Here is a 26,731-nt window from a genome sequence, read left to right as displayed (position 1 = left end):
GATAAGCTTATAGACAAACTCATTAAGAACACTAGAGAAAACAACTTCAACATTCAAAATTGAAATAAAATTAAGAAAAGAAATAATAATAATAATAATAATAATGAAGGGAAATATATAGTAATATCATTTACATGGGCACATCAACATCAGCACTATTTAGAGTACCAAATTATTAAACTTATATTTATTACATGTATTTCCCTCCATTTGCCTTTTGAAACACTTGTATCTATGTGTCATGCATTTATAATTGTAACATTTCCGATTACCATTGAAGGCATCGCCTGTCTTCATGTGAATTGGAGGCAGGGTAGACTCATCTGAAGCTTGCTGCTGCCCTCCAGGGGTGAAGTAGTCTCACTGCTCTTTTCTATTATCAGTCGAGCATTTTGTCTTACTAATGGAAGCTCCAAGCTCTGCTGTTATGTCATAGCAACTCTATCCTGCTTGGACAAAAACATGTGTCTGCATTCAGTCAGTCTCTCTGTGTCTACAGCAACATAATTAAACTACTAACTTAAAATAATTGCATTGGTTTAGCTGTAATTGTAGTTTGATAAACCCCAAGTCTTAGCGATACACTTTTGATAGTCAGAAATCAGATAGAAACAAAAATGTTCCCTGTAATTATACCTGGTTCGTCTGATTTTCTTCTCTTATCAGTTAATTGTGCAGGCCTATGCTGTATGTTATTCACTTTCCATGTAAATTATGCTTTTTCACAAGAAAATTAGCTCATTTGATGCAGAAAACTTCTTCTTAATTTGGTTTGCAACCAGGTTCCTGAGAGAAAAGACAGCACATGTGTATTTGTACTATAATATGGTCAATATCTCTATAACATTTATTACTTCCAGTGTTGCTATTTTCAGTTAACGTCTTCTGTTCTAGTCTTACTGACTTGGTATAGATGTGCTGAAAGTCTTAGGTGAGAAATTGTAAAGTGAGGTTTTGGAAAATAGGATATCACTTTGAGCATATGGATGACTGCATAATGTTTTAGCCGGTGGCAAATTGACATTTGATATAATGATTGTAATGTAGTGCACCAGTGAGCAGTTGCTACAGTTAAAGTAATCGTGCTATTCATACATTGCAATATGATCCCCATTGTATATACTGTATGATCAATATTGCTGCTGCTGAGTTATTGGATGCCGTGTTGTCTGACTAAGTTTTCCTCTTGGGTATTAATAATGTTTGTCAGATTGAATACCAGTGTGCAGACCAAACCTCCTCCATGAGTCATGACAGGAAGTTTAAATAAAGATGCAGTTCACTGCTGTTCCACAGTGGCACTTGTTACTTGGATGGCTTTCCCCTGAGTTCTCATTATCCATATCTTAACTACGTTGTGAGGCAAGCTAATAGTGCAGGAGGAAGTAGGTCAAGACTGTAAATCATGATAACAGCAGTGGTGACAAGAGTGGCCAAATACAGGAACAGTTGGTTTTTACTGCAGAAAGAAGCAAGCTGCTAAAAAATTGTTTAATAACATTTTTCTATGCACTATGCTTGAACCTTGACAACATGAACCATAAAATATTCATGAGATTAATGTTAAATAGCAACATATTTTGCTGTAGGTGAAAATCAATTCTAGGTTGATTTCATAAATATGCAAGAAAAAGCAATAATGGTAATAAAGGCAATATAATTTATTAGAGTTGCAGATATGTTCAGGTGATACCGGTGGTAGAAAATATCATCAAGAGGGGATACTTCAGGCTATTTTCCTTCTCTCTGCAATTCAATTCAATTCAATTCAATTTGCTTTATTGGCATGACTGTCTGGTGAACAATATTCAATAATAAATAAAAATAAAAAAAGAACAAAATAAAAACAAAAACATATATATACATATATACAATTCATTAAGCAAATTAAAATATATAGATATTTAAAAAGAACATGCATGTAAATGGAAGAAAACAAAGAAGTAATTAATGTTTGTGTGTCAATAAAACAAACAAACAAATAAAAAACAAATAACAATATATTGCAATATCAAAGGATAAATGTAAAAAACAACAAAAAAAACACCAAAAAAACATGAAGTAGAGGAGTAAATAAAAGGCAGAGTGTGAGTTAATCTATTATGTGTTGTTGTTGTGGTTGTCTCTTAGGCTGTGACTTTCACCTGATTACTAACATCAGTCACTGCTGTGTGTAACCTATGTGGTAACCAGGCAACGACGCACGCAAAGTGACGCAGACCAGCCCGGACTTGGACAGAGAGCAGTGAAGGAATGTCCTGACCTTGGGACTTATTAACACATTTAGCTAATAAAGTGATAACTAGGATTGGATTTAATTTTTGGGTCGACTCTAGCAGGTGTCCGTACTGTTCAAATAAAGTTTAGTTAAGGTACCAGTCTGTTTCAGAGAAAGGGAAAGTTAAAATGTATGGGCGAGCTCCGAGAGTGACCTTCATGACAACAAGCGGCTCCTCATCCACAGTTGGCCCAGGATCGTATGACGTCACCCTACGCAGTCCTAAAGTATCAGGTAGGAGCTAACTAACTTGAGTTACAATCAAAGGCTCGAGTGAACATCTGTGACGGTAGGCGACTCTAGTCTCGCTTTAAATCAAGAAATACACATGCTCCTCTCTTTTTGTACTCCAGAGTAAATGTAACGTTTGGCTAAAACGCACATTATTATTAAAATGGAAATGAATAACTGTTTCTTTGTTTATATTTTTATTTTAATGTATCATTGTTGTAGGTCTATGGTACGACGCAGTATTAGGGCCACATTGAGGAAAAAAATATATCTGAGATTTCAAGAATAAAGTCATAATATTACGATTATAAAGTCCCAAGTTTATGAGAAAAAAAGGTGGAATATTATGATAATAAAGTCATAAGTTTAAGAGAAAAAAGTCGTAGTATGAGAATAAAGTCAATATTATAAAGTAGTAATTTGATGTGTTATTTTCTTTTTTTTCTCGTAAAATTATGACTTTATTTTCTAATTACGACTTTTTTCTCGTAAAGTTATGATTCTCATAATATTACGACTTTGTGTCAATACTCCATAGTACATTTGCACTTTGGCCCTCACTGCATTAGACTTATATACTATACTTAGACTATAAACTGTTACCTTCATCACAATGCTCAAATGTTTTGCGGCTCCAGACGGATTTTTTATTTTATTTTGCCTAAAATGGCTCTTTTGATAGTAAAGGTTGCTGACCCCTGGTTTAGATCATAGCATCCGGCTCATGAGTTTAATAAACACGTGCTAACAAGAATAAATGTATGTTAATAGTGAGTTTACAGTGATAAGAGTCCAAATTTAATCGATTTAGTAATTTATTAGAAAGATGACATAACATTCAAACAGTTTGAATCAAATGGCATTATGTTAGCCTATGCCTATGTAACGTAACAGCTGATGGTGATGTACTTGTATATCTTAACTGTGTTGTGAATAAACTGAAACTGAACTGAACTGAGGTGTTGGACAAAATAGTACATCTGGCAGTGGAATTCAATACATTAGCCGTGTGATATACTGTAGATGGGCAAGTTTATATTTTCCATGTTCCTGCTATTTTATTTATTCAATTAAAACACAATTGCGTCAAAACAATACAAATATAAAATACATCATCTTATCTAATATAATCACAGATTTGCAGTTTTTTAATCAATCAACAACTTGCATATTCTACTTCTGTATGTTTCTCTTTATTGCAGAAGGCTATGCTCCATTCCTGGCCTTGACAAACAGACTGCCAGTATTCAATCAGTCCAGTGAGCAGATACCAGGACCTGGACAGTATGACTTCTCACCTGTCAAGGTACTGTAGGTCAGAGACAATCATTTACATACAATTAGGTCAAGACCTGAGAGCCATATACTGGGTTAGGTGGGATTGAAGACCAGGGGGCAATATAAGCAGAAGAATTGTCATCGTCAAGTACGTAGGAATGTACAGTACAAAGAAATAGATATGGAGTACTTTTCATTCATGTTAGAATGTGACTGTCCACCAGATCTTTAATAGGGTTTTCCTGTTAAAGGACCATTGTGTAACAATTAGGGGGATTGACTGTCAGAAATGGAATATAATATTAATAAGTATGTTTTCTTTAGTGTTTATTCACCTGAAAATAAGAATCGTAGTGTTTTTGTTACCTTAGAATGAGCCTGTTATATCTTCATAGGGAGCGGAACCCCTCTCTTAGCAATCTTACACACTTGATTGCAATCTCATTCTCTGTGTGTGTCTGCTTGTCTCTCTGTTGAATCCATGTCTCTTCAGCTAAACATCCATGGTGGGCGCAGTCTCCAGAACCGCTCCAAGCGTTTTGAGGAGGTAGTGTCGAAGGTCCCTGGCCCCGGGGCCTACAATGTGCTGCCTGTCTCGGGAAACACACTAAGGGCCGCAACGGCTGAAGAAGGACAGGCTGAGAAGCTTGGCAGGAAAACGGTAGGCATATGGGTGTAGTTATGTTGGTGAAGTAAATGAGAAGTCAGTTCCCTGCAGTTTATTATGTTTCTCATCTACAATAGGTTAGCTTTCATGCAGTATGCCCTCCGTGTATCTGAGGAAAACTGCTCTCTTACTTTGACCTGGTCAAGATCCACATCAAAAAGTCATCTGATACCTGTACCAAAGATAGACATAGAGTCTAGGTGTGCAGACTTTTTACTTTCACACTGTTGGTTTGAGTATCTCTACTTTTAACAATGAAATGTTTTTTTTTCATAAGTATTATTAGCCTCATATTGAACCAAAACATCCCTCTGTGCTGGTGAGAGGTCACCCTTTTCCTCTGGTACCCATCTAACCAGGTGTCTCATGTGCTGTTAGCACTACGCACACACACACACACACACCTACACACACACACACACACACACACACACACACACACACACACACACACACACACACAGAGTTAATAACTTTTATACAATAGAAATGCAATAAAATGTAAAACTCTCCTCAACACTGTGCACAGTGGGCTGTATCTATCTGTGCCAAGCAAAAGATATGAATAACAGTGCCTCCTCCAAAAGTGTTGACTGCCAATACTTGCAGACGGTACCTTGCCAGTACTTCTCAATGGGAAGTAGAGGCTGCTATTTTAAAACTTTTGAGGGAAACAGTTTTTCTAGGTTTTTTTTCAAAACAGTCACGTTTCTATTGTTCTTATTAAAAGAACACCATGTGGTGTATTTGCTGTAACATTTGAAAACTCATCATATACTTTGAACATGGGAGGCAAGACAAAGGAAAGATAGAATATGACATCTTTGGTCCATAATAAGTCAGATATTCTATCATATCTTACAATGTAAAGCCTCTTATATGCGTAGCAGTCATTTTTAATATACAACCGAGGATCAGTAACAAGTTCATGATCACGATGGCGATATTGAGGACCAAAACTGTAAAGACACTGGACCGAGATAGTCTTGTAAGGACCTATAACTTGATTTTAACCGTTTAAGTGACAATTATCTTTGTCCTGAATATGGAAATGTGAAATAGGATGATAAGCACAGGGAAGATGAGCTACATTTCTGACATGTATTGTAACCCTCAGTAGCTGTAGCAGTGGAAAAGCCTGACCCCATTCTGTCCAAGGACAGTCGGACTAAAGCCTGAAGACAACAGTGTGTCCATTTTACCTCTGTTCTTTGTCAGCCCCTGAAACTTTGCTCACCCTTTTGTGTTTGGTGTCCAGACACAAGGAGGTTTTGCCAAGCACTCCTGTCATCATTGCTATTCATCAAATTCAACAAATAGAAGCGCCTTGCAGCTTTGTAAATCTACATTTGGCACAGTGAACACATTGAATGTCTCAGGTGGTTTGAGAGTTTAAGGCAAAGCGCTTACAAACTAAGCAAACAGTTAGTGGAATAGCTTTCATTCGTGTATCGGGTCCGAACTCGTACTCGCAAAACATCTCCGATACAACGGCACCGATACCACTTTACAGCAGCGCAACATTAACCTCTCATCACCATCTTTTGGGTCCTCACGCTCCACCTCCCCGACGGTGCGGGCGAGACGGGCCGGTGGTGCGCCCGACCCCGGTGGTCCGGGATCCCACCTCTGCGTCCCCACTTTCATTGCGCCACGGGGTCTTGCTTGCACCCGCTGGCTCGCGCGTGCGTTAGACTCCTTGGTCCGTGTTTCAAGACGGGTCGGGTGGGTTGTCGACAACGTCACAGACCCCTGGCGCCTTTTACGTGGGCCGCAGCACGATGCGGTTGGGGCGCACTCTGGACAGTCCACCCCGGTCGACAGTCGCACCGGGAGCAGGTAGCCCCGTCACGGTGCGACGAGGTCCGGGCGGGGAGCGCTGTAAAGCTGCGGCCACGAGCCACCTTCGCCCCGAGCCTTTCCAAGCTGACCTAGAGCCGGTTCGCGGCGCACCGCCTCGTATGCGCTCACATCCTCCAGCTGGCTGTTAACGAGGGTCTTTTGGCACAGACAAGTACTGATATTGGTACTCGGTATCGGTCTGAATAAAGTCGTATCGGTGCATCCCTAGCTTTCATGCATTTTGACTGAGATGGCCTTCATTGTCGGTTCCCTTAGCCGTTATTGTTCCCACTCTTATTCCTTTTTTATTTCTTATCTTCTGCCTACCCTCCCTCCTTCTCTCTCTGTCCCTCCCCCAGTCTCACACTTTATTGGCCCCAGGCATTGCTCAACTACTTTGTAAGCCAGGGCATCCTTTCCATCACAAACCATGACTTCTCTCCCTGTCTTTTTCCTGCTTTTTCTCTGTGCGTAGTGGCTGCAGGCTAAAAGTCTCCGGCTTGTTCGTCAGTCAGATATCCCATCCATTCCTTCCCCGGGCCAGGCCTATGGCTACGAGGAGGACGCCCTGGGTGTGCTCCTCAAGCAGCCACCCCCTCCTAAGGACGCAAGCCTAGGGCCAGCCTACTACAAACCACTGCTGGTAAGGACAGATACACACACACACACTCACACACACACACACACACACACACACACACACACACACACACACACACACACACACACACACACACACACACACACACACACACACACACACACACACACACACATGCACACTCATGTTGAAGTTTGAATGCACATCCATCAGAGAATGTGAAGTGTTCATTTGTGCACGCATGTGTGCTTTCATTAGTCTGCAGGAGTGTGTGTCTGAGTGTACTTACTCTGCCCGCGAGGCGAGGTCCATTAGTGCAAGGCAGATCTAATGCACCGCTGAACCCCCACCCCACCCCATTCAGTTGGCCCAAAACCCATTTCCATAGCTAATGAATGCAGCTCCACTTTAAAAAAGCCACAGCGCACCAATGCTCATCCATTTTACATGCCAACAAAGAGAGCCATTAGTAATTATTCTTCAAGCTATATTACAATATTCACTTAAAATAATGCACACGCCTGCTGGTCTGGCTCTCAATTAAGTTATTTTTCATCTGTTAATGACCAGAGGAAGTCAACAGCGTCCTTGAGTGTTGGCCGAGTTTGTGTCAACCCACCGGCGCAGGCACCGAGGCGCACTGTGATTTAGGGCTATCAGCAGTGCATCCATCCTCAGCTGTTTTTTTTCCTGTCTCAACTTCTGTTGCACTCCCTTTGAAAGTTCAACCTCCATCTCTGTCTGTCTTCCTCCCTCTGTCCCTCAATGTGACACACTGTTTTCTATAAACTCAAACACTTCCCCCGACTCGTGCTCCGTCTGAGTTCAGAAGAGTGGAGAGACAGAATTAAGTGGTTGTCTGAGGACGTAACTTCAAAGTAGCTGAGGGCAACCCTTGAATGATAAGACATTAGACAGAAATCAAAAGAGCATAACTTTGTTTTCTGTCTGAATGTTATTGAGAAAAACAAAAACATCTTAATTGGTTTCGTCCACTGACCCTAAACTTATGATTCACGTATGTATTGACTGAGCAATTTCTATACTGCATCGACTGATACTTACGACTTAGTGCACAAAATTAGAGACAGACTGAAATGCTGGAATAGTGAGTAGTTATTGGCTGATACATTGGTACAGGCACATGTTATGGCTAAAAAATGACAAGTGCATAATGCAGTAACAGTGGAAAAGCTGCATAATGCAGCTAATTTAGAAACAGTATCACCATGAGATATTGTGTTAGTTCAGACTGTGTAGTTTTATATTTGTCAGATTAGCATAACACAGCTGACCAGATGGTGATATGGAGCACAGGCTGTGTTAGTATATAGGAGACAGAACCAGTTTAGGAAGGGACATTTTGAAAAATAAATATTGCAGCAGTTTTTTAACTGGCCAATCAATGAATGAGCTACTTTCATAACAGATCATTCAAATGGGAACATAGCAATGGTTCCCACACCAAAATCTGTCGTAGGAGTTTTTGTTAGCACCAGCTTCCTGCTGTGCTCCACATGTCGAGAGTTCTCAGTTGACATGATGGCAGCAAGCGTACAGGGCTGCTGTACGTCCTTATATTGGATGTTACAATATCACCATTTTGAGAGGGTGAGGGTTGCATCGATAAGGAGAGAAAACATTTTTAAGCTTCACTTGTTGCCTCCAAAATATGATATGTAAATGATAATATGCATGCTAGAACTTAGATAATGTCCACTTTAAATGTAATATCTAGGAGGTACAGATGAGTAACAGATTAAAGGAAAAAACAGTGTTAAGTATTTTAAGCCCCATTTCCACTACAGAAACTTTGCCCAGGAACTAGGAACCTTTTGAGGAACTCATTGCGTTTCGACCGCAGGGACCAGGATGTATATTAAGTTTCGGGGACACTTTCCGGGGCCTTTTTATCCCCAAAAAAGGCCCTAGTTGGGGGTTAGTGCTTTAAGTACCAGAACTTTCGGGTTGGTGATTGCAGGATGACCGTAGCTGATTGGTCAAACACCGCACCGCTTCATTCATAAAACAAGAAAGTACTCTAGTAACAATTTATGACCATTTTAAGATGAGGGAAGAGCATTTATCTGTGTTTGATAACATTAAAAGTAAAGTTAGGCTCTGCTGTTGGCTTCCCGACTCATTTAACATAAGTCAGAGAAAAAGAGAGTGAGATTGTGCGAGTGAGCAGATAGGGCGAGCGGTAGAAGAGACATACAGCGCGGCGGTGCTGTGAATGAGAGAAAGAAAAGTTATTTTCTGATTGTTTCATGGTGGTTAGGTTCTAAAGCACAAATACATAACCATCAAACACTCAACAGATGATTTACTGGGGAGACAGACGCTCTTAGTTTAATTTTCCTCTGCTGCATTTCGTTCATTACGTCCAACATGCATCAGTAAATATATAGAGCAGTAAATATCATCACAGTGAGACAAAATGTTTATTTTCTTCCAACGTGTTTTTTTTAGGTGAAACAGGCGGGCACACTGAACTGCAGGCTGGAGAGTGAGTTTACCGCTGCGACCACCAATAGCCCCCGTCTCATGTCATGTTGCTTTTTCATACGTCAGCGGACTAATTTGCCTGATCTTTGCAGGTCTTTAGGCCGCAGTGGAAACTTAGACAACAGTTTGCTGGAGGAGACAGGATCCTTTTAGTTCCTTGAAAAGTAGTTCCGGGGACTAAAAGTCCCGTGAACCTTTTGTGGAAACCCGGCTTTAGTCAGATGTTGGGCCACCATAAGCCACCAGAACAGCTTTATACTACTTTGCATAGATTCTGCAAGTCTCTACTGGAGGGAGGACCATAATTATTCCAAAATATATTCCCTCATTTAGTGTTTTTTTGAAGAGTCTATATGAATAACACTTTCATTGTTTGTCTGTAAACACCCTGCCCCAGAAATCAAGTATTGGTCAATCTCTACATAGAATCAGTATTTGGCGTGAAGGTGTGAGATGGAAATGAAGACATGGGCAAGACTGTCCTCTCAATAGAACCTGAACCAGATTGAAACCCATGCTGTGTTGTGTGTATGTTTGTAGAAAGCACACCAACAGTTTCAGCCTGGGGGATCCGGCTCACACACGACCATACTGACAAAAATGTATTCTCATTTAAATAATAAATAGCCTGCCATTCCATTTTATTAAAGTTAAATGAGTATGTTTATACCCACTAGCTGTGTTTTGTTTTGCTTTTAAAAGCTCTCCTTGACAGAAATAGGCAATTTGTGCCTCTGAACTCAATGCCAGCTGCGATACCATCACGGTGCTTGCATGTGTCTGCGTGCGATGCAGAACAGTCGTGTTTTTTCTTTTTAACTTTAAGCATTTGAACATCCTTGTTTCCTATCTCCCTTCCTCAAAACTGGATTGGTTAGATCACAAGGGACAGAACCTCAGATCTCGTCCTCCAGTCACTGTTGAAGTTGAGATAAGGAGACAGGCACCATATGGAGTTAAAAACTTTTTGAGACTCCCTGCCAATCCTCGCATAACCTGCCTCACAGAATAGAAACAGACAGTTGGGTCAAGGAAAAGTTAGAGAAGAAAGGCACGAGTTTTGGATTCTTTGATATTTTATTCAGTGAGGGAAGCTTTTTTCATACATGTCTGTTTCATTTTAGTACATGTGGTTTCATTTTTGAGGGACAAGCAGCAGATTTCTTTCAGAGTCAGGAATGTGAAGTGATGTCAATTGGGAGAATTGGGAATTTCTAATAGATGTAAAAATTCCAAAACCTCCCACAATTATAAACTCCAGTGCCAGGCTTTCTTTATGTATCACAATTAAACTAAATCATGTTTCATTTTTAGCTCTCCCTGCGATTTGTCCAACAATTTGATTAATGATCAAATACCTGCAAAACGAATGGGAGCTGGACTTTGTTTTTTGCGCTAATTAGCAAATGGTAGCCTGCTAGCACAACACACAAAGACGGATTGGGATTCAAAACCCAGTTGTCTTATTCTGTAGCACCCTTGCAATATATTTTCTAGAAAATCTCCCACATAGTATCTCTAAAATGTGTTTGACACCCGGCCAGCTCATTTCCAGGCATAGCCTCTCTCAGTAGTTAAAGCTGCAGAGTGGACTGGTCCTATCTGAAAGGCAGGAGGCAGAGGAAGCAGGCTGTAAAACTCAGAGAGATAAGAAGGGACACAGGGTTTCCACTAGATCTCTGACATACTCTGGCATTTGGCTGAACTTTATGTTTCATTCAACCCCAACTTCATGAGCCCTGGCAGGAAGAGAAACCAGATAAGTGTGAATGTGTCAATTCTATTTTCTCATTCTTTGTTCATCCATTTATCCTCTTGTTATCTCGTTCACTCTCCCTCTCCTCCTACCATCTTCTTCTTCTTCTCATTATTTCTCCCTGACCAATCCTTTCTCTCATCCACTCCTCACCTCCTCTCTCTTGGTGTTGCTCTCTTATTCTTTCTCTTTCTGTAGTCAGAGAAGAGTTCTGCGCAGAAGTATAAAGGAGTCCACTTTGGCAACATGACAGGGAAGAGAGGTGATGTGACAGTGGAGGAGGGACCGGGCCCTGGACAATATTACCCTGAGATGTAAGTATTACATGTCATGGTACAGTATTAAATCAGTATTTAGTATCAGTGGCAAATGATCAACAATGTTGATCATCATATCATAACAATGGCCTAGCAACATGTTAAAGCAATAGTTTGATATTTTGTGAAATACACTTTTTTTGCGGAGAATTAGATGAGAAAATGGTTGGCATTTAAGTTCATAGGGAACGGCTGAAGTTGGCAGTACCTTAGGAGCTTCACTAACTAAACAAGCATGTAGCATCATCTGTGATTCTGAGATACTGAGAATTGAACTTAGTGGATAACCAATCAATTCATGTATTTGGAATCAAAACCTTCATAAATTCACCAGGGTTGTCAATCGATTAAAATATTTAATCACGACTAAACGCATGATTGCCCATATTTAATCACAATTAATCTCACATTTTTTATCTGTTCAAAATGTACCTTAAAGGGAAATTTGTCAAGTATTTCATACTCTTATCAACTTGGGAATGACCAAATATGCTTGCTTTATGCAAAAGTATGTACTGTATATATTTATCATTGGAAATCAATTAACAACACAAAACAATGACAAATATTGTCCAGAAACCCTCACAGGTACTGCATTTAGCCTAAACAATATGCTCAAATCATAATATGGCAAACTCAAGTCCAACAGGCAACAACAGCTGTCAGTGTGCTGACTTGACTATGACTTGCCCCAAACTGCATGTGATTATCATAAAGTGGGCATGTCTGTAAAGGGGAGACTCGTGGGTACCCATAGAACCCATTTTCATTCACATATCTTGAGGTCAGAGGTCAAGGGACCCCTTTGAAAATGTCCATGCCAGTTTTTCCTCACCAAAATTTAGTGTAAGTTTGAATTGGAATGTTATTTAGCTTCCTTCGCAACAAGTTAGTGTGACAGGATTGGTACCAAAGGATTCCTTAGGTTTAACTAGTTTCATATGATACCAGTATCTTCACACTAGCTTTAAAATTGAGCCCCCTACAACCTAGAAATCACAAGTTGCGTTAATGCGTTAAAGAAATTAGTGGTGTTAAAATGAATTTGCGTTAATGCGTGGTCACGTTAACTTTGACAGCTCTAAAATTCACATTTTGTATCATGGATAAAGGTTGGTTGGATTAGATGCTCCAGAGCGTCTAGACTCAGAAGTTCACTGCTCTTGAGCTCTTACAGAGATGTGTGCTGAGCAGAGGAGCTGTTCCACCAAAGTGAAATATTGCTTTGATCCTACAGCCGGGGCGTTATGTTTGACATTTCTCACATAGCATTTCTATTGATGGCCACGGAGGATGGGCCTTACTAAGCACTTCTGCATTGGCCAGCACATACCCAGCTCAGCTGCGCATAAAGGAAACGACTAAGTAATAGAAGGGAATGTGTACATGTGAGCAATCATACTGTATACACGTAGGTGTAGGCAGACGTTTACACACCCACACAAACATGCCCGTGATTATTGGAATCATTTAAAAATGATTTAAAATGCTGACAGAGCAGGTCTCCTCTTCACTCCTCCTTCTCTAGTCATTCATTCTGTCTCCCATCTGTCTTTGCTTTGTTTATCTCTTTCTATTTACTTTTCCATTACACATCTCTCTCCCCCTCTCATTCAATATATTGCATCTCCCCATTTCTCCTACTTTATTCTTTTCTATTTTGTATGTTAAACAATACCTCTCTCTCTCTCTCCCTCTGTTTATTTGTATCTCTTCTATTTGTTTATCTTTGTCTTCTATTCACAAAGACATTGTCGTTGTCTCTGTCTGTTTCAGAAACGTAGAAATGCACTATGAGAATGTGAACCTTCAAAAGGAGCAGAGAGGCAGAGCTGAGCTTATCATCCCTCGCTACCACGAACTGGTGCCCAAACAAGAAGAAAAGAAGGTGAGTGTGTGTTTGTGTTGGCGGGTGTTTGTGTTCATCTGGTGCTATACATGCTAAGCTTAGATGAATGAGACGTGTAAGAGATAAAAGCTTTAAGAGGACTGGGATCAATATCAAGCTCTGCCCCTGTGGGGGACATGGTCCTTTAAAGTGAGCCTATGTAACTTGCTGGACAGTTGCCACTGTGACCACAAATGGCAATTAAACCTGCATTATTGGATTTTTGGGCACTTGGGGGCAGTGCAACAAGCTGTAAGCAAAACATTGACATATTATCACCTTGTTAAAGTTGATATGGTGAGAAGCAACCCAATTATACTTCACTCTGTGAGAATATGGACTGTGCTCATGAGTTAAGTGAACTGGAATAAGCCTCTTTCCCCCTATTCCCCTATATGGAAGAACCCAACATTGCCTTCTATATTTGGTGACAATGTTTCCAAAATAGTGGGCAGAAAAAGACAATCTTAACTTTTGCTAACTTGTATGACAACGGAACTCTTCTCTCATTTAAACAGATTTAGGGAAAATACGAGGTACCCGGCTCACAATTCCTCCGATTTTTGCAATTAGGAAGCTTTATTCAGTCGACCCAGCAAACATTGGAGGAACCAAAGCCCACTGTAATAGAGAAAACACTGAGACAATCAGAGAAATCAACTAAATGAATGTCTAACTTTACCACTGTAATAGAGAAAACACTGAGACAATCAGAGAAATCAACTAAATGAATGTCTAACTTTACCACTGTAATAGAGAAAACACTGAGACAATCAGAGAAATCAACTAAATGAATGTCTAACTTTGCCAAGGCTTTTCCAGACTATACTCTCTCTACTAAGAGAAAATGTGAAGTTAATCTTGAGGAAATTTGATGTGAAATGTCCTCTCTGGCTCATACAACTGGAGGCATAGGCTCTTACAATTCAAGAGTCATAGAACACACTATACTCCAGCAAAACTGAATGCTATACATTCAGAGTGTTGGAGGTGCACATACTTGCGAACCCTCACAATTATCCTGGGAGACTCCCATTTTTCATTGCCCTCTCCCGGTTTCATCCCGGGGTCACAATTATCCTGTATTTCTCCCGATTTATGGCAAAGTTTCACACTTTTTTTCCTTTTCGTATCTTAACCTGTTTCTGGCACTGTACAGCTTCTATGAGTCCTACTGTTTCCTACCGGACGACAATAGAGCTACACCAAATGTCGTTTCCTGGTGGAAGAGAGCAGTCTATGCTCGCGACACAGCGCAGCTTGCAGCGCCCAAAGTTGGGCAATGCTCGACGTAGCAAAAAGCTGTTGTGGCTCCGCACAAGCCATTGGAAATAACAGGTTTCAGAGCGCACTGGTGCCGTTGTTGCGTTGTGTCTGAAAGGGCCTTCAGTAAGTGAGAGACTGAAAGAGAAATGGAGAGAGCTAACTGAAAGAAATACTCAAGCAGGAAAAAAAAACAAAAAAACTGATGAATATTAGTTTATACTAAAGATTCACATGACAAGTTTACGCCAGAGGGGCGAATTATTCAGTTTTCTTTCCTGAGAATTAAAGGTAAAATTAAAAGTTAACATAAAAATGCTGTTGCAGTGTACTTATTATTTTGTTATTTTCATTCTTTGAAAGTCACCAGAATGCAGGAAACAAAGTCTCCAAAACTCACATTTTTCTGGGGGAGGACTCTTGGGTTTTGAAATCCTCCCTATTTTTAAGGTCTCAGGGTTGGCAAGTATGGAGGTGCAAGAGACAAAAGGGGTCATTTTTGCATATGCTATGGTCTTGTTATAAACGTACCCCCTTCTGGGAGGAAATATGTTCTGTTATTTCATCAAGATTGGAAATCAATCTCATACCCACGCCGCGTCTCTGTCTGCTTGGCAACTTTAATGTTGGTGACTGCCATCAAAAGGAAATTCAGTAATCTTGCATTTATTGCTTCAAAACATGTATCGCTCACGGTTGGAAGGCCCCTTCCTCCCCCAACAATGTCTCAGAGGAAGGTGGAGATGTCAAGTTATATCCCACTTGATTGCTTGTATAACAAAATGAAATGAAAGCTGGATAGCTTGATATAAATGAGAAAATATTGACACCTTTATTGCTAAATAAATGACGATGAGGTCATCTGCCATCACTGAGGTGCTGTATACAGTGAATTCCTGACTTGCCTGGGGAGTGTCCCCATACCATGTATTGTTTGTGGAGTGTCCCTGCTGTTTGCAAACATATTAATACTCATTTACCTATGTAATTCTTTTTATCTGTAGTTGCACCCCCTAGCATTGTTTTTTTTGTCCTGTTTGTCTTGCTCTATCTGAGGGTATCCCACATACATCTAATAAGCGTACACATAGACTGATTCTCACTCTGCGGTCCTCTCAGCCCCACCTGTTGGAGAGAACACTTTTGCAAATCCAGAGCTGGGTGGTAAGTAAGGGATCTGGTCATTGTTGTGAAATAAACAGGGCGATGCGGCGTAGGGATCTTGCATCGTCCAGAAGGGGTTTATTGCACAACAATGAGCCGCTAGCTGTACATTATCCCGCTTATTACACGGCTATTTACCTAAAAATCAATAATATTTAGACAAAAATGGTCTGCCAGAGCCTGACATCAGAACTGCGTCCATAGCAACGGTCTGTTATACATAGCAACGGTCTGTTATAAAGAAATAACAGACCGTAGAACGCTATGATCGACCAATCAGTAATGTACTGTGTTGTACTGTCTAAAAAATTAAAATTAGTATATGCAAAAAGAAAGTTGATATGGTGAACGTGTTAGCAAACAGTTGCTTTTTTAAACAGCCCCAATAGCATTCACTTGGAGTCAGGTTTCTGCCCACCTGATGAATATAAGTCCAGTATTCACCTTCCTTATAGCTCTGTGTTGCATAGGAATACTGTAGCTTGAGTGCACTGTTTGCTTGCAGCCCCCACAGTTACTGAAGCCTCTAACCTTCAGGTTTTAACAAATTCTGTCTGTTTTAGCGTATTATATAAAGTAGTTGTAATCACACTTAAACACCCATAATTAAATTATGATGCCTTGACATGTTTCAGGAGTATTTTAATGCTTTAATTTTGTCAGTTAAACAGCTTGTCCTCTTTCTTCACCGCACTTTGATTCAGATAAATTCTTAACACAATCGGATTTGAAAACTGCAGATTGAGAATGAGTCATGATAGAGCAAAGTGATTTACAGTGAGTCAAGGTAAGTACTTTGGATTTATTCTTGATTTATATAAGTACAGTCGATTAAAGAGGGAAATGATTCAACCCCTCCTCCCTCTCTTAGTATAATTCATCAGTTTATCTGTTCACCCATAGAGGGCAGTAGAACATAAGATTTAATCACAGACTGGCAACCACACACACACACACACACATATACAAATACACGTTGATATGTTGGAGCCGGTTGAGTGGAGGGGAGTTACTCACCTGCATATGAACTTGAGTGTACTGGCAGAGTAATGCTTTGCGATGCCTTATTTCTACGGTCGGTGGGGTAGAGTGGGTGAGGCAGAGAGAGAGAGAGAGAGAGAGAGAGAGAGAGAGAGAAAAATGTGGGACTGGATTTTTGGAGAGAAAGGTGAACGTTTCCCTTCTGTCAAGGACTAGCACCTATGCTTTTCTCTCTTCTCGTCCTCTCCCTCCTTGAATGTTTCTCCTCTCTTTGAGGTTTTAGTTTATGTTATCGTACATAGTTCATTATACATGACATTTTATGGCATTTGTTCTACCTCTGTTTCGATAATAGATGGCTACAAAAATTACAAAAAATACGCCTGACATACTATAAATTATCCTGTGACTTTGAATCAACAACATCGCCTTCTGTGTATGCTTGTATGTGTGCACCATGCTGTATTGGGACCTCCTACCGTAATGGCTGCACCTCCATCCGTCAACATTAGTACCTGACACCTCAACTCACATATACTCCCACACACACACACACACACACACACACACACACACACACACACACACACACACACACACACACACACACACACACACATACACTGACCAGATGGGTCATTACCCACAGTGGGGACACTCAGGACAAACACCTTTACTTCCTAGAGATCAGCAGACAGTCTACCTCTAATGGCTGGGGGCTGCTGGTGTCCCATAGAGTTTAAGAGTCTCTGTGTGTAGGATTTCCCCATTAAATTGACATTCTGACATGGCAAGGGCAGCAGCTGAGCAAACCACTTTAGCAAACCATTATCGCGTGTATCCCCGTAATCAAAAGCAAAACAGATGGAGCTGTACCGGTGCAAGGCCTGGTATTATTGTGTAAATATGAAGTTCACTGTCAGTTCATCCTAAACATGCTGTGAATTCTATGTTAACAATATCATGGATGATGATGTAATGTTTGCAGCGCTTGCTATTTTTAGAAAGCGGGAAGCAGTATTTCTCCCCCAGAAAAGAAGAAAAAAATAACTTGGCACAACTGTCTAACACTGGATCTGGTGTTATCTACCTTAACACTAAGCAAACAACTGAGACAGGCTGCATACATTCAATTAAATTGATTCTAATTACACAGTTTTTTAGGGCTACACAATTAATCGAATATTAATTGCGATCACAATTTGAGCTTTCCACAATTACATGAACATGATCGACTGCGATATTGACGTTTAAAATACATGCTCCGCTCATGGAAAACTCCGCTGCATATCAAATCGTGCGCTTCCTAAACTAAACAGCCAGCCACCAGGGGGCGATCGAGATGTTTTGGCTTCACATTTTGGGAGCTGTCATGCTGGCTGCTTGCGCACCCTACAGTGGCAACCTGTGAAAAACCAGAGTAGAAGAGTAAAACTATACGTTTTAACAGAGAAATTGCATGAAAAGGCTTTGAATTCAGGTGAAGTAGAACCTTATCTTAAGTCTTATTTTGATGCAAACATCTTAGCAGGAATGTAACACAACGTGGAGGTGAAAGCAGTGCTCTGTCTATTTAAATGTGAAACTGCAATAAAAATATTTTGTCCTTAAATAATAATCCTGATCTCAATATTGATAAAATAATTACTTAAATTATTGCCCATACTTGTGCAGCCCTACTGTATTTGTGTGGGCTTAAATAAGGGTCATTACCTTTTCATAATTTTTCAAATTCATCATTTTGAAAGCTCAAAATCTTATTGACCCTTATTTGAGCCCATATATTTCTGCCTTGCAATGATGGAGTGCCTTTGGCCAAGCATGGAGATTTACTCATGAATCCTAATGACTGATGAAAAGAAAAAATAGCAGACCTGTTTAGTAATTTCTTCCTTCCAACTCTTTCTGTATCCAAGAATTGAGGTAAGAGTTTCCTTTTCTAGTCAAAGAGTGAAACTGTAACACACAATTTTATGAATGGCAGAGACAAGGTGTACAGGTTCAACCTAGCATGTCACAAAGAAATACTTAAAACTTCAGGAAAAAAACAACCTTGAATGACTTTGACTCGGAGCAGGTCTGTCACAGAGCTGAAAATGATCAAAACACAAGTGGCCTTCTCGGTGCCAGCTTAACTTTACATCAGCATACTGTATGTCTTGTGTGACATGCCAGATTCTGAGGACAAGAAACTTTTTCTGGCAAGAAGACATTGTAGTCATTGTTCATGAATAAAGATTGAGCCGTCCTAAGGCACGGAGAAGACATATTGTGCTGATAATCACCACTGTTCCCCCTCAAGATTCGGGTGCAACTGCTAACAATCTCCACAGAAATCCATGCTGTTTTTATTGCAGACCTAGTTTAACCACTTCTGGCCCAGCAACCTTGTGGGTTTACCACAGATACAAAAATGTCCCAGCTCTGCACTAGAGAATGTGGACGTGTATGTGTGTGTTTTGTTACCTTTCACTGTCAGCGTCTCTGTGAGTGTGAGATCTGGTGTTGTTAGCTGGTTTGCTTGTTACAGTAATTACTGCACTGAAATGGCGCAGTATTCTTCAGTTACCACGTGACATGATTGTTATGAAAAGAGTAAACATGCGCGTGTTTAGTTCGTCTTCCAGTCTCTGTCCGTTCTTTTAAACATCAGCGATTTAATTGCAGAGCAGAGAAACTGCGCTTTGCCTGTGTTTTCACAAGTTGCTCACTCATCTGCTTCATTTTTCATTTCATTTAGCTCATCTTCATAGTAGTGTTTACCTCTTCTGTGTGCCCTTCATTTACCTCAGAAACAGAGAAATCAAAGCAACTCTCTGTCCTTTCCTTCCTTTTCCTCTCAGTGTCTCTTTTCGCTTCTTCATGCTCTCTCCTTATCTTATAATTGGCACAGCCACATGAAAAGTGATATTACCAAAACACTTCACTACAAATATCACCTTGTACTTATTGTGCATTTCTTGCTTTCTGCTTTCCATCAGGGAGTTCCTGGTCCGGGCCAGTACCACATCAGAAGTCAGTTTGAGAAGCCTGTGAAGTCCAGCGGTAACCTGCCCAGGGTCACTTGCCCCTTCCTCTCTCAGGCTGAGGTACAATGCAAACAGAGCTAGACATAGTTCACAGTAAAGCCATTCAGTGCTCGCTCTGTGTAGTCCCTCCAGGTTGTACTGTGTATAGAGCAGGTTCTCTCTCAAGCAGCTTTAGCACTGCGTTTGTCCACCAGGGTGTATTTCAGTTTTTTTTTTTTTTGCTTTCACCTTCCTATTGCATTGATTTACTGTCTGCATGCAATCGGCCAGCTATGACTCCAGAACTACACTGATCTCTTTCCAGGAAGTAAGAGACCTTTTATTTTGGTCGTGTCTAGAAGGTAACTCCCAAGTTGGGAAAAACGTGTGAACGTGCGTTAACCATCTCGTGAGAGTGTCGCAACTTGGGGGTTACCTTCTAGATACGACCATTACTTTTGTTTGCAAGTTGTTATTAAATCAAATCACCTATGTACAAAGATAGCCTTGTGTAAATATTATCATTTATTGAAAATGAATATTTAGTTGTGGTCACTAAAAACAACACTGACTGAAGCACAGAACCACCGGTTGATTTTGTCCATTGGCAAGTCAAATAAAGTTTATTCAAACAAGTCAACAAAAAGGTGACAAAAAGAGAGAAAGGTAGTTTTGCGCAATTTTATTATGAATGGAAAGTAAGAAGAAAAAAGAAAATGATGGAGCCACAGATGACTGGAAGATGCAGACAATGTCTCTGTTGTGCTGCTAAGTTCGATCAAAATCGTTGATTGCTTAGGCAATTAATCAGGCATCGTGACCTCCCTCGAACTGCACAGCAAACGAGAACTGATCTTGCAGAAATTTGGCTTAATCTGCACTGTGTCTGCTTGGCCTAAGTTCTCAGTACTGACTGAAAAGTGAACCCCTTAAGCCAAGTTCACACTACACAACTTTCACAGTCGTCAGATCACTTTACTGTTCACACTACCCAACTTGCTGTCTTGTAATTGGGAGTCTTTAAGTCGTTGTGGTTTTCACACTACATGACTCACCGACAGCGCGGGATCACACACTACAAGATCCTTCAATGGGGGGAATTCCGATGAGGTCTCCAAACTACGTTTTGTCATGAAAACACACGCAAGAAGTGACACAGGCTAGTTGGCACATATTCACATAATAGCCTTTTTACACACGTCTTTATATGTAGATCAGGCACTATGTTATGTATTATGTTTATTCCTGCAAACATCCAACATCCCAGATGCAACAAAAACTTTGGTCCATGTTGCAAATGCAACACATACAGTACAGTAAAGTTCCTATTGTTACAGGCGATCCCTTCGCCAGATTTCACCTCAACCCGTATCTTGTGATCTTACTGGCTGCAGCTCCCCAACAGGTCCAGACATTTAGCATGCTACATATCTGGAATGCGTTTGTGATGCACCGGCAAGCCTCTCGGCCTGCGTCTTTGAACAGTCCACACATAGCTCCAAAAACTCTCTGTGAGTGGAAAATCGGGGCTAAAGTCGTGTAGTGTGAATTAGGCATTATACTGTAGCTTATGGGGCTAGGCTTTTTGTTTAAGAGCAACAAGCTGTAAACACAACATTAACATTTTATCTCCTTATATAGTTGATATGGCGAACGTGTTAGATAACAGTTGCCTATTTACAGCAGATTAGGATTCATTTGGTGTTGTGTTTCTGGTTACCTGACAAATGTAAATCCAATATTGAAAAAACAGCTGGCTGCTGGGGCTGAAAATGAGGTTAATGAGAACGCTGACACTGAACCAAACAGTCAAGTTGTGGGCCGTAAAACCAAAACAATGTGTTGTAAAATGCTTTGTAGGGCTGAGGAGAGCTTCATTGTCGGGTGATTATTCATTTGATCCGTTGTTAATAAGGATATTGATTAGTGCAGCTTTAAGAAACAGCAGTAACTTGTACTGTCTGTAACGAGTAGCTTTGTAACCTCACGAAGCTACGCATAGCTACGCATAAAAGTAATTCAACATCATAAGCATGCACATTTGCTGTAATAATACAGATCAGACTTGATTCCGGGATGGAGATCATCATGCACAAATATTGATTTAACCGGCTAAGATAAACAAATTTAGATCCATAGATTTAGTGGTATTACTTTACATAATACACTCTACACAGAGAAAACAATCACACCGTATTGAAAAGATTTCTCAGACATAATCTACGGGAGGCAAATATATTCACTTTACAATTTCTCAAAGGAGACTGGATTTTAATATGGAATATTTAAGATTAAGTTACAGATCCAAGACACTGAGCCGGGCTTTGCTTGTTTAATTGATGTGCTGGGAGTGGAAGGTTTCTTCAGATGAGGGTGAAGATGAGTTTATTAAGAGGCTCAGAGGAGCAGAGATGAAGGATGTGAAAATGTGTATTTTTACGTCTCAGGAATAGCTGAACTCCTCTGTGGCACTGCCCCACAGATTCCCTCCTGTGAAACTCTCAGACTGATATTTTAATTATCACTCTGACACACACGCACAATGTGACGGTGTATGCTCACGCACACACATCGAAAATTCAGACATGCGAAAATTTCCTCTGCAGACAGATATAGACATGACAGACAGGTTCGCAAGTATTGCTGCTGACATGCATGCAAATGAACACATCCACATTTTCATGTATACACTTCTACATACACACTGAAATTACTTTAATGACGTCTGAAATATAAAATATCTTGGTAGTTTCCTGGTGTAAACAACTGATGCAAGATCCGTGGGTTCATTTGATGTGTATGTGTGTGTGTGTGTGTGTCATAGTTACTCTGACCTAATTTCCCTGGCCACATGCTGTGTTAGCGCGTCGACCCTGTGATGTCGTCACTGACACCCACCGAGGAACTCTGTGAGTGTGTGTGTATGTGCGCACGTGTCACAAGCCGTCTCCCATGCAGAACTAAGAGCGACAGTTTTCTTAGATCTTCGTCTCCCCGTGAGTCCGGCTCCATCTGACACTGTTACCTCGCGGACGGAGGGAGAGGAAACGAGGGAAGGAGGGCGGGAAGGAAGGAGGGAGGGGAAGATAAGAAGAACAGCTGGAATCTTCCAGCTCTCGCATCTCTCTCCTCCCTTTGACTTCCCAATTTCCTAATACTAGCGCAGTGCCTGTTCAAAATGCGCCTGTTCAGAACAGGCTGAATGCTTGGCCTCTGGTTTTGCTGCTTGCAGCTTTTTCGAGAACCGCTCATCCAAACAACTTCACACTAGACACCGCTCTTCCTTGGGCCCTCAGCAATACACCTGACGTAGTTGCATCCCCTAGCAGTGCTAGAGTATACGCGTCATTTGGATGTAAAAGCTCACAGGAACATTGACGGATAGCAAGCTGTACCCAGCATGCTGTTCGGCGGTGTAGCAGTTAATAGGGGACCCGTCCCCTTTCAATACACTACTAATAAATATGTCCCGTTTCAAGAGCTTCCACTCGACACTGTGCTTCTTTTGGTCCTCTGCAATACACCCGCCAAGTGTGAAGACGATCGGATGAACGGCTGTCGAGAAAATCGAAGGACAAACAGACAGATACTCCTTCCATTTTAGTTCAATCAAAGCATCAATCCAACACTTTGTGAAAACATGCCGTTTCCTCGATTCTCCTCGCCCTCGTTTCCCCCACTCATCCCCCATTTCCCTTTCTTTTCCCTCCTTTCCATTTCTCCAATAGCTCCCATTCTATTACTTCTTTTATTCTTGATATTTTTTAAGGTTACAAGACTCTTTTGTTTCCCTCATTCATCATTCTCATTCCTCCCCTCTTCTCCTGTTTCCGTTTCCTCCTTCTTTGTCCTCATTTATGCTTATTTTCTCTCAACTGCATCATTTCCATTCAAATGTCGTTTCATCCTTGAGTCCCTTGTGTCCTTGGTGACCATTTTCTCTCTTGGTGCTTCACAACCGTTTATATATAATCAAAAATGCACAAAAAACAGTTGCAATTGTAGGCTTCCTCCTAGGCTTCAGTTAAGTGCCATACATAAACATTATCATGTAAGCTGCAAGATTTTTCAAGATTTAATATTTAGCAAATAAGCTTTTTGTGAAACTGGAGGCTCAAGTGCAATGTTGGGCAAATTGATTATTATATATTATATTATACATGAGATACAAAATGATGCAATAGAAAGACTCACTCATTCTTAAAAAATTTACAAAAATGTGCCAAACCAAAGGTGTTTTTTTCAATCTTTTTCAACCTTGCGGGATGTATTTTTGCCCTTTTTTGTGTAACCCAGGGGGGATTTGTGTCTTTGTATTATTTTGTATAATATGTGATATCTCTTCACGCTCAGTCTAAACTTAATAGTGAAAGTGGGGTTTTGTTTGGTGCCAGAAGAGCATGTGGGCTTTTTTCAATTGTTCCCAATGAGGAGAGAGCGTATGCAGCCGCCTAGAGAAAAAGCGCTGCGCTCAGCGTCTTTTTTCAGAGCGTCCAGCTTTTTTTGTGCGGCCGCTCCGAGCGCTAATAGTTGAAAATCTCTTCAGAATCTTTTCAGAATGGCACTGGGAGCGCTTTTTTGATGATGCGCCCTGCCAACCCTTTTCTGCCAGAGAAAAACGCTATATGGACACTCAGCCTTACAGTACTTCTATTGTTCCATCACTCTGTGGCGTCATTAACCCACATTAACAGATGTTACGACGTTCTGTCACCGAGGTACCCGCAGAGGCGCCTTGCATGGACAACATGTTGGCTCTTGGCATGATTATCAAAAGTATTCCTTTGGCATTTGCTATCATACTGTATGTGAAATGCTAACAAAGCTCAGTCACTAAGTTCAAGAGAGGAAAAATGTGCCCATGAATAAGACATTATCAAAGCCAGTAGGGCAGCGTTGGATTGACAGATGGCCACAAACCCCAGCTTTGACTTTGAGTGAACACAGTTTGTTTTGGCCTTGAAACAGCATGTCTTTTCTTCTCTCCATTTCCTCCCCCAGCTGCACCTCCTTACTTCTTCTTCTTTTCTCATTTCTCCTTTTTGACTAAAAGCTCAATAATTCAACTGTGCATTACTAACACCATTTTCATTACCTCACAACTCATTTTCCATAGGCTGCATCTTGTTTAAATGGAAAGTGCAAATCAATGATTGGCATGTTTCCAGAATATGGGTTAAATTTAAGATCATTTCTCTAGTTTGAATGTCATCTGACTCAGAGTGTGTGTATATGTGTGTGTGTGTGTTTGTGTGGGCATGGCATTGTTAATGTGGACATGCTGGTATTTGAAGTAATCAAGTTCTTTTTATTCATCTTTTGCTTTTGATAACAGCCAGCTGAATGGTTCAGTTGTGAGAGGCTGAAGAGAAACTTGGAGTTACATTGAAACACAGTTCACCCTCAGTAATTTTGACTGAAAAGGCATCTTATCTGCTTCGGTCCCATGATTGCCTGTGTTGTTATAATAGGCAATCAGATAAACACATTTATACGCTGGAAGTGAAGCTGGCAAGCAGTTGCAGCGCTGAATCAGCTCTGATATCAGCAAAATAGTCAAAGAACATTACATACCTGATTGTGTGCATCATTATGTTTGAGTTGGAGATGCTGTTTACACCATCTCTCATTTTCTCTCTCCTCATCTCACCACTTTGTTCTGTCTGTATTCATTTTACTCTCTTTCCTTTTCTCTCGTGCAGTTCTTTTTTCTTGTTCTTTCTTTTTTGTCTTTTCTGTTTTCTCATTTCAGTTTTAGTGTTTTTAAAAAAATAAATAAAATAAAAATAAAAATAATAATAATAATAATAATAATAATAATAAAAATAATAATAATAATAACTTGCATTTATATACCGCCTGTCAAGAAACCTAAGGACACATTAAATAAAGGTGGGAAGACAAAACAAAACAAAGCAACTAAACAAAAAAGCAAAAATGTACGTATAGCTGCAGTTATTGATGATCAAAAGCCTGGGTGAAGAGAGAGGTTTTGATGAGTTGCAGTGACAAAAGCATTAAAAAACACAAATTGAAGCGCCCCGGTAGCTCACCTGGTAAAGCGGGCGCCCCATGTAACAAGGCTCAGTCCTTACTGCAGCGGCACAGGTTCGAATCTGACCTGCGACCCTTCGCTGCATGTCATGCCCTCTCTCTCTCTCTCTCCCCCTTTCATCACTGTCACTGTCGATTAAAGGCAAAAAGTAAATAATCTTAAAAACAAAACACGGATTGAGAAGCGTCCTCTCACATCCGGGTACTGGCTGCGCTAAGCTAAGTTTTGATTTTCCTGAGACAGCTTTTCAAGTTTCTGCTTGCAATTGAGATTGAAAAGCAGCAGACTAGCAGTATGACTCTATGGATGTTAATGTCAATCTGTCTGTCTGTCGGTCAGTCAACCACTTTGGTCCAGACTGAAATATCAAAGAATTATGAAAGGGTTTGCACTCTTGAATCCAGGCTTTTAAAAAAAAAGAATCTTACAAGCCTCAAAGTTTAGCTACGTCTGACAAGCTGAACCTGAGATGTCCTTAAATGACCACCAAGGATAAAAACTTGATAAAAACATGGTCCCCTCCATCCATAATCCATCCCTCAATTTAGCTTTCTGGTGTGTAATGAGCAGTAAATCGCCACAAGGCTGATAGTGTGATTATAGACTATTAGTCTCGTCTGCATGTGGGCTCTGGGCATTTAGGCTGTATTTGGTCAGGTTCTGTCTCTGCTTGGTATCTCTGACTGTGAGATGTCATTTTATGTTCCTGTGGATATAACAAATATTCACAGCTGGATTTGTTTTGGTGTTCCAGATGGGCACTGGTTAGAGAAAATAAATGGGTTATTTAAAACAGTGCTGATCTCAGTTTCATCAATAGAAAGTGCTTTTAAACATGAAATTGTACAATTCCAGTGTTTCAGTGTTGTATTATAACCTTTATCTGTCTCATTC

The 26,731-nt window shown here is 40.5% G+C and overlaps 1 protein-coding gene across 1 annotated transcript in view; it reads left to right on the top strand.

Moving 5' to 3' along the window:
- The first annotated feature begins 1,976 nt into the window (after nt 1-1,976).
- Nucleotides 1,977-26,731, top strand: part of stpg2 (sperm-tail PG-rich repeat containing 2) — a 76,137-nt gene continuing 51,382 nt past the window's right edge. Inside the window, exons 1-7 of the mRNA XM_074637825.1 lie at nt 1,977-2,512; nt 3,712-3,815; nt 4,281-4,448; nt 6,772-6,939; nt 11,360-11,475; nt 13,255-13,366; nt 19,756-19,863. Of these exons, the coding sequence (XP_074493926.1) occupies nt 2,407-2,512; nt 3,712-3,815; nt 4,281-4,448; nt 6,772-6,939; nt 11,360-11,475; nt 13,255-13,366; nt 19,756-19,863 (882 nt within the window). The 5' untranslated portion in view covers nt 1,977-2,406. The remainder of the gene's footprint in view (nt 2,513-3,711; nt 3,816-4,280; nt 4,449-6,771; nt 6,940-11,359; nt 11,476-13,254; nt 13,367-19,755; nt 19,864-26,731) is intronic.

The sequence above is a fragment of the Sebastes fasciatus genome, chromosome 6, assembly GCF_043250625.1.
Source record: "Sebastes fasciatus isolate fSebFas1 chromosome 6, fSebFas1.pri, whole genome shotgun sequence".
NCBI classification, from domain to species: Eukaryota; Metazoa; Chordata; class Actinopteri; order Perciformes; family Sebastidae; genus Sebastes; species Sebastes fasciatus.
The sequence above is the reverse complement of the archived record's forward strand: the minus strand, read 5'-3'. Positions and strand labels throughout refer to the sequence as shown.